Genomic DNA, 12,812 nt, shown 5'->3' with positions numbered 1-12,812 from the left:
GGCCACGCCCCTTTCCGATTCCCCCACCCTCCCTGCAGCCAATCAGGATCCTCCCGTTGCTAAGGGGCGGGGCTAAAAAACCCGGAAGTGTCTCCCTGTCGCTATGGAGCGGGGCGGCGCATGCGCAGAAGCCACCCCCGTGTGTTTGAAGGGGCGCCATCTTGGGGGTGGGGGAGCAAAACCGGAAGTGACGTCAGAAAGCGAAGCGTGGAGCCGGAAGTAGAGCGGCGGCCATGATGGCGGCGACCGGAAACTGCGCGGTGGATCACGTGACGACGCACAAAGGACACGTGATCACGCGCGGTCACGTGTACCCCAGTTTATTTGCATACGCGGTGGGCGGAGCCAACAACAAATGCCCTTTTATGGTAAACCGGAAGTGGGCGTGGCCTGGGCGGAGGGGGCGTGGCCATGGCGGCGCTGATGGCGGCGAAGCCCCGCCCTGACCCGGAAGCTTTTGGGGCACAGGGGGCAGCGGAAGGTGACCTCGGCCGCCATATTGGAACTGGGGGCGGCCATGTTGGTGGCGGCCATATTGGGGCTGTTGGCGGCCATATTGGAACTGGAGGCCATATTGATGGCGGCCATATTGGAACTGGCGGCCATATTGGAGTTGATGGCGGCCATATTGGAACTGGCGGCCATATTGGGGTTGTTGGCGGCCATATTGGGGTTGTTGGCGGCCATATTGGGGTTGGTGGTGGCCATATTAGGTCCAGGTTGGCCAGCAGCAGCCATATTAGGTCCAGCTTGGCTTCTGGCAGCCATATTGGGGCCCAGTTGGCCACTGGCGGCCATATTAGATCCAGCTTGGCCACTGGCGGCCATATTGCCTTCAAGCTGTCCAATGGCGGCCATATTAGCTCCATGTTGGCCGCTGGCAGCCATATTGCCTTCAAGCTGTCCACTGGCAGCCATATTAGATCCAGCTTGCCCACTGGCGGCCATATTAGGTCCAGCTTGCCCACTGGCGGCCATATTGAGTCCAGCTTGCCCACTGGCAGCCATATTAGGTCCAGCTTGGCCACTGGCGGCCATATTAGATCCAGCTTGACCACTGGCAGCCATATTGCCTTCAAGCTGTCCACTGGCGGCCATATTAGCTCCATGTTGGCCACTGGCGGCCATATTAGGTCCATGTTGGCCACTGGCGGCCATATTGCCTTCAAGCTGTCCAATGGTGGCCATATTAGATCCTGCTTGTCCACTGGCGGCCATATTGCCTTCAAGCTGTCCAATGGCGGCCATATTAGCTCCAGCTTGGCCACTGGCGGCCATATTGCCTTCAATCTGTCCACTGGCGGCCATATTAGGTCCAGCTTGCCCACTGGCGGCCATATTAGATCCAGGTTGGCCACTGGCGGCCATATTAGTTCCATGTTGGCCACTGGCGGCCATATTGCCTTCAAGCTGTCCAATGGCGGCCATATTAGCTCCATGTTGGCCACTGGCGGCCATATTAGATCCAGCTTGCCCACTGGCGGCCATATTGAGTCCAGCTTGACCACTGGTGGCCATATTAGATCCAGGTTGGCCACTGGCGGCCATATTGCCTTCAAGCTGTCCAATGGCGGCCATATTAGATCCAGTTTGGCCATGGGCAGCCATATTGCCTTCAATCTGTCCACTGGCGGCCATATTAGCTCCATGTTGGCCACTGGCGGCCATATTGCCTTCAAGCTGTCCACTGGCGGCCATATTGAGTCCAGCTTGACCACTGGCAGCCATATTAGGTCCAGCTTGCCCACTGGCAGCCATATTAGTTCCAGCTTGGCCACTGGCGGCCATATTGCCTTCAAGCTGTCCACTGGCGGCCATATTAGCTCCATGTTGGCCAATGGCGGCCATATTAGTCCCACCTTCCCCCCCCCCCTCAATCTTGTCGGCCATCTTGTCCCCCTCCTCCCCTTTCCCGTGAGTCCTTTCATGTTTCCTGAGCCCCGAAGCGCCCCCGAATCCCTTCCCGCACCTCCCGCAGCTGTAAGGCCTCTCCCCGGAGTGAGTCCTCCAATGTTTCCCCAGGGCCGCCCTCTCCCCGAAGCTCTTCCCGCACTCCCCGCACCTCCAAGGCCTCTCCCCGCTGTGACTCAAGCGATGTCTCTTCAGGTCCCACGAGGCCTTGTAGGCCTTGCCGCACTCCCCGCACCTCCAAGGCCTCTCTCCCGTATGGCCTCTCCTATGTAAAGCCAGGTCTGCCGGTTGCCTAAAGGCCTTCCCGCATTCGGTACAACCGTAAGGTTTCACTCCTTGATGGGCTCGTTGGTGACGGCGGTAACTGGACGGATCCGAAAAGGTTCGACCGCATTGAGGACACAAATATGGCCGCTCTCCCGTATGGACCCGTTGGTGGCTTTGGTAGGAGGAGAGTTGAGTGAAGGCCTTACCGCACACCCCGCATCCGTAGGGCTTATGGCGGGCGTGGATCCGTTGGTGACAGGCCAAAGAAGACGAACGGCCGAAGCTCTTCCCGCATTCGGAACACAAATATGGCCGCTCTCCCGTATGGGATCGTTGGTGGTTGTGAAGATCCTTCCGTTCCACGTAAGCTTTGGGGCAGGCGGCGCAACGATGAGGACGGAGACCCGAATGGGCCCGACAATGTTTGCGATACACGGACGGATCCGCAAAGGATTTAGGGCAATCGGGGCAGGAAAATGGCCGCTCTCCCGTGTGGGTGCGTTGGTGGATGGCCAGCTTGGATAACGTGGGGTAGGATTTGGGGCACGACGGGCAGGGGAAGGGGGGGGACGGGCGGGGGGACGGGGATGGAGGGGCTGGGGGGGGGTTGGGGGAGTCTGTGGGGGGATTGGGGGAGTCTATGGGGGGATTGAGGGGGTCTGGGCAGGGATTGAGGGAGTCTATGGGGGGATTGGGGGGGTCTATGGGGGGATTGAGGGGGTCTGGGGGGGAATAGGGGGGGTCTATGGGGGGATTGGGGTCCTTTGAATGGGTGGGGGACGGGGATGGAGGGGCTGGGGGGGGGTTGGGGGGGTCTATGGGGGGATTGGGGGGGTCTATGGGGGGATTGAGGGGGTCTATGGGGGGATTGGGGGAGTCTATGGGGGGATTGATGGGGTCTATGGGGGCGTTGGGGGGGTCTATGGGGGGATTGAGGGGGTCTATGGGGGGATTGGGGGGGTCTATGGGGGGATTGGGGTCCTTTGAATGGGTGGGGGAGGGGGATGGAGGGGCTGGGGGGGGGTTGGGGGGGTCTATGGGGGGATTAGGGGGGTCTATGGGGGGATTGAGGGGGTCTGGGTCACCCTGTGGGGTTGGGGAGGGGGATGGGGGGGAATTGGGGGGGTCTATGGGGGGATTGGGGGGGTCTGTGGGGGGATTGAGGGGGTCTGGATCACCCTGTGGGGTTGGGGAGCGGGATGGGGGGGAATTGGGGGGGTCTATGGGGGGATTGAGGGGGTCTGTGGGGGGATTGAGGGGGTCTGGATCACCCTGTGGGGTTGGGGAGCGGGATGGGGGGGAATTGGGGGGGTCTATGGGGGGATTGGGGGGGTCTATGGGGGGATTGGGGGGGTCTATGGGGGGATTGGGGGAGTCTATGGGGGGATTGACGGGGTCTGGGTCACCCTGTGGGGTTGGGGAGGGGGATGAGGGGAGATTGGGGGGGTCTATGGGGGGATTGAGGGGGCATGTGGGGGGATTGAGGGGGTCTATGGGGGGATTGGGGGGGTCTGTGGGGGGATTGAGGGGGTCTGGATCACCCTGTGGGGTTGGGGAGCGGGATGGGGGGGGATTGGGGGGGTCTATGGGGGGATTGAGGGGGTCTGTGGGGGGATTGAGGGGGTCTGGGTCACCCTGTGGGGTTGGGGAGGGGGATGGGGGGAGACTGGGGGGGTCTATGGGGGGATCCACTCTGGTCGTCTCTATAGGTCCTCCAGTGGGTCCTCCAGTGGGTCCCATAATGGGTCCTCCAATGGGTCCTCCAGTGGGTCCTCCAGTGGGTCCCATAACGGGTCCTCCAATGGGTCCTCCAATGGGTCCTCCAATGGGTCCATCTCTATGGTTTCCTCCATTGGTTCCCCCATTGGTCGTCACTCTGCCCACGGAACCAATGGTGTTGGACCTACATTGGTACCGGGTGTTGGCGACAGCCAATGAGAGGCCACGACGTTGCTTCTTGGAGGGGGGGGGCACATCATGGCCGCCATCTTGGTGGTCTCCATCTTGGTGGCCAACATGGCCGCCATCTTGTTGGACTCCATCTTGGTAGCCAACATGGCCGCCATCTTGCTTGTCTCTATGGCCGCCATCTTGGTCGTCTCTATGGCCGCCATCTTGGCCGCCATCTTGCTTATCCCGACAGCCGCCATCTTGGCCACCATCTTGGTTGTCTCTATGGCCACCATCTTGGTTGTCCTGACAGCCGCCATCTTGGCAGCCATATTGGTTGTCTCTATGGCCGCCATCTTGGTTATTGCTATGGCCGCCATCTTGGCCGCCATCTTGCTTATCCCGATGGCGGCCATCTTGGCTTCCCCCTCTTCCGGTCCCCTCCATGGCCCCCCTGTAAACACAGCCCCAATTTGAACCAATTGTATGCAAATATAGGGGGTTGTATGCAAATAAGGGGTGGTGTATGCAAATATAGAGGGAGATATGCAAATATAGGGGGTTGTATGCAAATATAGGGGGGTGTATGCAAATATAGGGAGAGATATGTAAATATAGGGGAAGATATGCAAATACAGTGTATGTTAATATAGGGGGTTATATGTAAATAAGGGAGCGTATGCAAATATAGAGTATGTAAATATAGAGAGGTATATGCAAATATAGGGAGCTGTATGCAAATATGGGATGGTGTATGCAAATGTAGGGGGAGAAATGCAAATAAGGGGGGTGTATGCAAATATAGGGAGTGTATGCTAATTTTAGGGAGTTATGCAAATACATTAAATTTATGCAAATAAGGGGGGTGTATGCAAATTTAGGGAGTGGATACAAATCTATGGGGTGTATGCAAATATAGGGGGGTTGTATGCAAATAAGAGGGTGTATGCAAATAAGGGGAGCGTATGCAAATATAGGTTGGTATGCAATTCTGGGGGATATATGCAGATATAGGGTGCGTATGCAAATAATGGGGTTGTATGCAAATATAGGGGGGCTCTATGCAAATATAGGGGGCTTGTATGCAAATAAGGGGGTGTATGCAAATAAGGGGGGTCGTATGCAAATAATGGGGCGCGGTGCATGATGGGAAGGACCGTGTATTGGGGGGGGGGGCGATGCATCACGTGACTGGGGGGGGGGCGCGTTATCGCAATGGAGACCCCCCCGGTTTTAATTGATGGGGGGTGTTTAATTAAGGGGGGGGTTAATTAGTCTATGGAGGGTTAATTGTGGTTAATTAAGGGGGGGGTTAATTAAGGGGGGGGGGGGGGTTCTCTTACCTTTGGGGGGGCTCCGATCCGGGCGCGCGCTAGGACCGCGGGGTGGGCGGGACTTCCGGTTTGTGTGATGGGCGTGACTTCCGGTTTTGGGGTAGGCCGGACTTCCGGGTTTTTTGGTAGGCCGGACTTCCGGGTTTGGGATAGGGCGGACTTCCGGTTTGGGGTAGGCCGGACTTCCGGGTTTGTGGTAGGCCGGACTTCCGGGTTTGTTGTGGGCGTGGCTTATAGAAGCGGAAGGGGCGGGGCTAAAGCGGACTTCCGGTCTCCCCGCAACAAAAGGAGGTGCGGGGTGGGGGAGGGGAGGTTTGGGGGTTCGCTCCTTATAAGGACAAAAGGGGGCGGAGCCAACGGGGGGGGGGGGGGGGGGACCCATTGATATATAGGGCTGGGGGGTCCTATAGGGTTCTATGGGGTTCTATGGGGTCCTATAGGGGGTCTATGGGGTCTTATGGGGGTCCTATGGGGTCCTAGGGAGGTCCTATAGGATTCTATGGGGTCTATGGGGTCATATAGGGGGTCTGTGGGGGGTCTTATGGGGTCCTATGGGGTTCTATGGGGTCCTATGGGGAGTTTTATAGGGTCCTATGGGGTCTTATGGGGTCCTATAGGGCATATAAGGGGTCCTATAGGATTCTATGGGGTCCTATGGGGTCTTATGGGGGTTTTTATAGGGTCTTATGGGGTCCTATAGGGCATATATGGGGTCCTATGGGGTCTTATGGGGTCCTGTGGGGCATATATGGGGTCTTATGGGGGATTCTATGGGATCCTATGGGGCCTTATGGGGGTCTATGGGGTCCTAGGGAGGTCCTATGGGGTTCTATGGGGTCCTATGGGGGGTCTTATAGGGTCCTATGGGGTCTTATGGGGTCCTATAGGGCATATATGGGGTCCTATGGGGGTTCTATGCAGTCTTATGGGGCTCTATGGGGTCCTATGGGGTCTTATCGGGGGTTCTATGGGGTCCTATAGGGTTCTATGGGGTCTTATGGGGTCCTATAGGGTCCTATGGGGTCCTATGGGGGGTTTTATAGGGTCCTATGGGGTCTTATGGGGTCCTATTGGGCATATATGGGGTCCTATGGGGGTCTATGGGGTCTTGTGGAAGCTCTTATGGGGTCCTATAGGGTCTTATGGGGGGTTCTATGGGGTCCTATGGGGTCCTATGGGGGGTTTTATAGGGTCCTATGGGGTCTTATGGGGTCCTATAGGGTCTTATGGGGGGTTCTATGGGGTCCTATGGGGGTTCTTTGGGGTCATATGGGGTCCTATGGGGGGTTTTATAGGGTCCTATGGGGTCTTATGGGGTCCTATAGGGCATATAAGGGGTCCTATAGGATTCTATGGGGTCCTATGGGGTCTTATGGGGGTTTTTATAGGGTCTTATGGGGTCCTATAGGGCATATATGGGGTCCTATGGGGTCTTATGGGGTCCTATGGGGCATATATGGGGTCTTATGGGGGATTCTATGGGATCCTATGGGGCCTTATGGGGGTCTATGGGGTCCTAGGGAGGTCCTATGGGGTTCTATGGGGTCCTATGGGGGGTCTTATAGGGTCCTATGGGGTCTTATGGGGTCCTATAGGGCATATATGGGGTCCTATGGGGGTTCTATGCAGTCTTATGGGGTTCTATGGGGTCCTATGGGGTCTTATCGGGGGTTCTATGGGGTCCTATAGGGTTCTATGGGGTCTTATGGGGTCCTATAGGGTCCTATGGGGTCCTATGGGGGGTTTTATAGGGTCCTATGGGGTCTTATGGGGTCCTATTGGGCATATATGGGGTCCTATGGGGGTCTATGGGGTCTTGTGGAAGGTCTTATGGGGTCCTATAGGGTCTTATGGGGGGTTCTATGGGGTCCTATGGGGGGTTTTATAGGGTCCTATGGGGTCTTATGGGGTCCTATAGGGTCTTATGGGGGGTTCTATGGGGTCCTATGGGGGTTCTTTGGGGTCATATGGGGTCCTATGGGGGGTTTTATAGGGTCCTATGGGGTCCTATAGGGCATATATGGGGTCCTATAGGATTCTATGGGGTCCTATGGGGTCTTATGGGGGTTTTTATAGGGTCTTATGGGGTCCTATAGGGCATATATGGGGTCCTATGGGGTCTTATGGGGTCCTATGGGGCATATATGGGGTCTTATGGGGGATTCTATGGGATCCTATGGGGCCTTATGGGGGTCTATGGGGTCCTAGGGAGGTCCTATGGGGTTCTATGGGGTCCTATGGGGGGTCTTATAGGGTCCTATGGGGGGTCTTATGGGGTCCTATAGGGCATATATGGGGTCCTATGGGGGTTCTATGCGGTCTTATGGGGTTCTATGGGGTCCTATGGGGTCTTATCGGGGGTTCTATGGGGTCTTATGGGGTCCTATAGGGTTCTATGGGGTCCTATAGGGTCCTATGGGGGGTTTTATAGGGTCCTATGGGGTCTTATGGGGTCCTATAGGGCATATATGGGGTCCTATGGGGGTCTGTGGGGTCTTGTGGATGGTCTTATGGGGTCCTATAGGGTCTTATGGGGTTCTATGGGGGTTCTATGGGGTCCTATGGGGGGTCTTATAGGGTCTTATGGGGTCTTATGGGGTCCTATAGGACATATATGGGGTCCTATGGGGGTCTATGGGGTCTTATGGGGTCCTATAGGGCATATAAGGGGTCCTATAGGGCATATATGGGGTTCTATGGGGGTCTATGGGGTTCTATGGGGGTCTTATGGGGGTTCTATGGGGTCTTATGGGGGTTCTATGGGGTCTTATAGGGGTCTTATGGGGGTTCTATGGGGTCTTATGGGGGTCTATGGGGTCTTACGAGGTCCTATTTGGGGTCTATGGGGTCCTATAGAGTCTTATGGGGTTCTATGGGGTCTTATGGGGGTTCTATGGGGTCCTATGTGGGGTCCTATGGTGTCCTATGGGGTTTTATGAGGTCCTATAGGGTCTTATGGGGGGTTCTATGGGGTCTTATGGGGTCCTATGGGGGTCCTATGGGGTCCTATGGGGGTCTTATGGGGTCTTATGGGGTCCTATGGGGTCTATGGGGTCCTATAGAGTCTTATGGGGTCCTATGGGGTCTTATGGGGTCCTATGGGGTTCTATGGGGGTTCTATGGGGTCCTATGGGGTCTAATTGGGGGTCTATGGGGTCCTGTGGGGTTCCTTTGGGGGTCTTATGGGGGTTCTATGGGGTCTTATGGGGGTCTTATGGGGGTTCTATGGGGTCTTATGGGGGTCGTATGGGGGTTCTATGGGGTCTTATAGGGGTCTTATGGGGGTTCTATGGGGTCTTATGGGGGTTCTATGGGGTCCTATGTGGGGTCCTATGGTGTCCTATGGGGTTTTATGGGGTCCTATAGGGTCTTATGGGGGGTCTTATGGGGTCTTATAGGGACCTATAGGGTTCTATGGGGTCCTATGGGGGGTCCTATAGGGTCCTATGGGGGTCTTATGGGGTCCTATAGGGCTTATATGGGGTCCTATGGGGTCCTATGGGGGTCTTATGGGGTCCTATAGGGTCTATGGGGTCATATAGGGGGTCTTTGGGGGGTCTATGTGGTCCTATGGGGTCTTATGGGTTTTTATGGGGGGTCTTATGAGGACCTATTGGGTCTTATGGGGTTCTATGGGGTCTATGGGGGGTCCTATGGGGTCTTATGGGGTCCTATGGGGTCCTATAGGGTTCTATGGGGTCTTATGGGGGGTTTTATAGGGTCCTATTGGGTCTTATGGGGTCCTATAGGGCATATATGGGGTCCTATTATGGGGGTCTATGGGGTCCTATGGGGTCCTATGGGGTCCTATGGGGTCATATAAGGGGTCTGTGGGGCCTTATGGGGTCCTATGGGGTCCTATAGGGGGTCTATGGAGTCCTATGGGGGTCTTATGGGGTCCTATGGGGGTTCTATGGGGTCTTATGGGGTCCTATAGGGCTTATATGGGTTCCTATGGGGTCATATGGGGGTCTATGGGGTCCTATGGGGTCCCATGGGTTCCTATGGGGTCATATGGGGGTCTTATGGGGTCCTATGGGGTTTCTTTGGGGGTGTTATGGGGGTTCTATGGGGTCCTATAGGGTCCTATGGGGTCCTATGGGGGTCTTATGGGGTCCTATAGGGTCCTATAGGGTCCTATGGGGGGTTTTATAGGGTCTTATGGGGGTTCTATGGGGTCTTATAGGGGTCTTATGGGGGTTCTATGGGGTCTTATGGGGGTCTATGGGGTCTTATGAGGTCCTATTTGGTGTCTATGGGGTCCTATAGAGTCTTATGGGGTTCTATGGGGTCTTATGGGGTCCTATAGGGTCCTATGGGGGGTCTTATGGGGTCCTATGGGGTTCTATGGGGGTTCTATGGGGGGTCCTATGGGGTCCTATGGGGGTCTTATGGGGTCCTATAGGGTCCTATAGGGTCCTATGGGGGTCTTATGGGGTCCTATGGGGGCTGGCTGGTTGGGGGGGGCTCCTATTAGAGGCTGTTAATGAATGGAGTTAATTAATGTTAATTAATGTTAATTAAGGTGTTAATTGACTCTTTTTTTTCCCCCCAGCTGCACCAACATCGCTCCAAACCTCCCCCCCCCCAGTTAGACCCTATTGAGCCCCCAGGGCAACAAACCCACCCCATAGCACCCCATAGAGCACCCCATAGCACCCCATAGCACCCCATAGCACACCGCCACCATAGCCCCCCATAGCACCCTATAAGCCCCCTATAGCACCCCATAGCACCCCATAGCACCCTATAGCACCCCATAGCACCCTATAGCACCCCATAGCACCCTATAAGCCCCCCATAGCACCCTATAGGCCCCCATAGCCCCCTATAGGCCCCCATAGCGCCCCATAGGCCCCCATAGCACCCTATAGCACCCTATAGCACCCCATAGCACCCCATAGCACCCTCTAGCACCCCATAGCACCCCATAGCACCCCATAGCACCCTATAGCACCCCATAGCACCCTATAGCACCCTATAGCACCCCATAGCACCCCATAGCACCCTATAGCACCCCATAGCACCCTATAGCTCCCTGTAGCCCCCATAGCCCCCCATAGCACCCCATAGCCCCCCATAGCCCCCTATAGCCTCCTATAAGCCCCCCATAGCCCCCCATAGGCCCCCATAGCCCACCTATATCCCCCATATCCCCCTATATACCCTCATATCCCCCTATAACCCCTCATAAAGACCCTATATCCCCCCATATCCCCCTATCTCCCCCTATAACCCCCTATACCCCCATATCCCCCTATATAACCCCCCTATACCCCCATATCCCCCCATATCCCCCTATATCCCCCTATAACCCCTCATAAAGATCCCCTATCTCCCCCCATCTCCCGCTATATCCCCCCATACCCCCCCTATACCCCCATATCCCCCTATATAACCCCCCTATACCCCCATATCCCCCCATATCCCCCTATATCCCCCTATAACCCCTCATAAAGACCCCCTATCTCCCCCCATCTCCCGCTATATCCCCCCATACCCCCCCTATACCCCCATATCCCCCCATATCCCCCCAATCTCCCCCTATAACCCCCTATATACCCCCATCTCCCCCTATATCCCCCCCTATCCCCCTATAACCCCTCATAAAGACCCCATATCCCCCTTATTACCCCCCATATCCCCCTATATACCCCCCTATCCCCCTATATCCCCCTATAACCCCTCATAAAGACCCCCTATCTCCCCCTATATCCCCCCATACCCCCCTATAACCCCCTATCTCCCCCCATCTCCCCCTATATACCCCCATATCCCCCTATAACCCCTCATAAAGACCCCCTATCTCCCCCTACACCCCCCTATATCCCCCCATATCCCTCTTATTACCCCCCTATCCCCCTATCTCCCCCTATAACCCCCCATAAAGACCCCATACCACCCCCATCTCCCCCTATCTCCCCCTACACCCCGCTATATCCCCCCTATATCCCCCTATAACCCCCCATAAAGACCCCCTATCTCCCCCTATACCCCCCTATATCCTCCCTATCCCCCTATATCCCCCCATATCCCCCTATATAACCCCCCTATCTCCCTCCATCTCCCCCTATATACCCCCATATCCCCCTATAACCCCTCATAAAGACCCTATACCCCCCCAATCTCCCCCTATATCCCCCCCTATATCCCCCTACACCCCCCTATATCCCCCCATATCCCCCTATATCCCCCCAATCTCTCCCTATATCCCCCTATATCCCCCTATCTCCCCCTACACCCCCCTATATCCCCCCATATCCCCCTATATCCCCCCATCTCCCCCCATATCCCCCTATATAACCCCCTATATACCCCCATATCCCCCTATATACCCCTATATCCCCCCATAAAGACCCTATATCCCCCCCTATATCCCCCTATCCCCCTATCTCCCCCTATATCCCCCCATCTCCCCCCATATCCCCCCATATCCCCCTATATAACCCCCCTATATCCCCCTATCCCCCCATCTCCCCCTATATCCCCCTATAACCCCTCATAAAAGACCCCCTATCTCCCCCCATCTCCCGCTATATCCCCCCATACCCCCCCTATACCCCCATATCCCCCTATATCCCCCCATACCCCCCTATAACCCCCTATCTCCCCCCATATCCCCCTATATACCCCCATATCCCCCTATATACCCCCATATCCCCTATAACCCCTCATAAAGACCCTATACCCCCCCAATCTCCCCCTATATCCCCCCCTATATCCCCCTACACCCCCCTATATCCCCCTATATCCCCCCATATCCCCCTATATCTCCCCCTATATCCCCCTATATCCCCCCATCTCCCCCTATATACCCCTATATCCCCCTATATCCCCCCATCTCCCCCTATATACCCCTATATCCCCCCATATCCCCCTATAAGCTCCCATATACCCCCAATCTCCCCCCATATCCCCCTATATCCCCCCATATCCCCCTATAACCCCCTATAACCCCCTATATCCCCCCTATCCCCCTATCTCCCCCCATCTCCCCCTATATACCCCTATAACCCCTCATAAAGACCCCATATCCCCCTTATTACCCCCCATATCCCCCTATATACCCCCCTATCGCCCTATATCCCCCTATAACCCCCCTATATAACCCCCTATCTCCCCCCATCTCCCCCTCTATCCCCCCGTCCCCCCATCATGGCGGCCTCCCCTTTATTCCCGTGCCCCGATTGCGGTCGCCGTTACCGTCACCGCGGTAGTTTGGCCAATCACCGTCACACCCACCGTCCCGGTGTTTATTCCTGCCCAAATTGCCCCAAATCCTTCCCCAACCTCATCTCCCTCCGTAACCACGCCAGGTTACACCGCCGGCACCCATCCCCTATTCATAATAACCCTATAGGGTCGGTGCCCACCCGTAGGCTGTATGGCTGCGAGCTATGCGGGAAGGCT

At 56.0% G+C, this 12,812-nt stretch overlaps 3 protein-coding genes across 3 annotated transcripts in view; 1 reads left to right on the top strand and 2 right to left on the bottom strand.

Annotated features, from left to right (window-relative positions):
• Positions 1-304: 304 nt before the first annotated feature.
• On the bottom strand, positions 305-3,918 carry ZNF668 (zinc finger protein 668). Its single transcript, XM_085533339.1, has 3 exons — positions 3,813-3,918; positions 750-2,774; positions 305-719 (listed from the first exon to the last, which is right to left on the bottom strand). The coding sequence occupies exons 1-3, from the start codon at positions 3,916-3,918 to the stop codon at positions 364-366; spliced, it is 2,487 nt and encodes an 828-aa protein (XP_085389465.1). The 3' UTR covers positions 305-363.
• Positions 3,858-5,709, bottom strand: LOC146751970 (uncharacterized). Its single transcript, XM_085533271.1, has 2 exons — positions 5,412-5,709; positions 3,858-4,522 (listed from the first exon to the last, which is right to left on the bottom strand). The coding sequence occupies exon 2, from the start codon at positions 4,482-4,484 to the stop codon at positions 4,050-4,052; it is 435 nt and encodes a 144-aa protein (XP_085389397.1). The 5' UTR covers positions 4,485-4,522; positions 5,412-5,709; the 3' UTR covers positions 3,858-4,049.
• A 6,808-nt stretch (positions 5,710-12,517) lies between these two features.
• Positions 12,518-12,812, top strand: part of LOC107307571 (uncharacterized) — a 7,898-nt gene continuing 7,603 nt past the window's right edge. Inside the window, exon 1 of the mRNA XM_085533338.1 lies at positions 12,518-12,809. Coding sequence (XP_085389464.1) covers positions 12,558-12,809 — 252 coding nt within the window. The 5' untranslated portion in view covers positions 12,518-12,557. The remainder of the gene's footprint in view (positions 12,810-12,812) is intronic.

The sequence above is a fragment of the Coturnix japonica genome, unplaced genomic scaffold (genome assembly GCF_054131305.1).
Source record: "Coturnix japonica strain WE unplaced genomic scaffold, WE-NBRP24 Scf058, whole genome shotgun sequence".
In the NCBI taxonomy this organism is placed as follows: domain Eukaryota; kingdom Metazoa; phylum Chordata; class Aves; order Galliformes; family Phasianidae; genus Coturnix; species Coturnix japonica.
This window is presented reverse-complemented; position numbering and strand designations above follow the sequence as displayed.

Bases quoted from the DNA above. Each gene is read 5' to 3' on its own strand.
- ZNF668 (XM_085533339.1), bottom strand. From the start codon at position 3,918: ATGGGACCCACTGGAGGACCCACTGGAGGACCTATAGAGACGACCAGA. The intron at 2,775-3,812 runs GTGACCCAGACC...ACCCCCCCCCAG, and splicing joins CCCCTCCCCAACCCCACAGG to CCCCTCCATCCCCGTCCCCC. The intron at 720-749 runs CTGGACCTAATA...CTGCTGGCCAAC, and splicing joins TATGGCTGCCAGAAGCCAAG to CTGGACCTAATATGGCCACC.
- LOC146751970 (XM_085533271.1), bottom strand. From the start codon at position 4,484: ATGGCCGCCATCGGGATAAGCAAGATGGCGGCCAAGATGGCGGCCATA.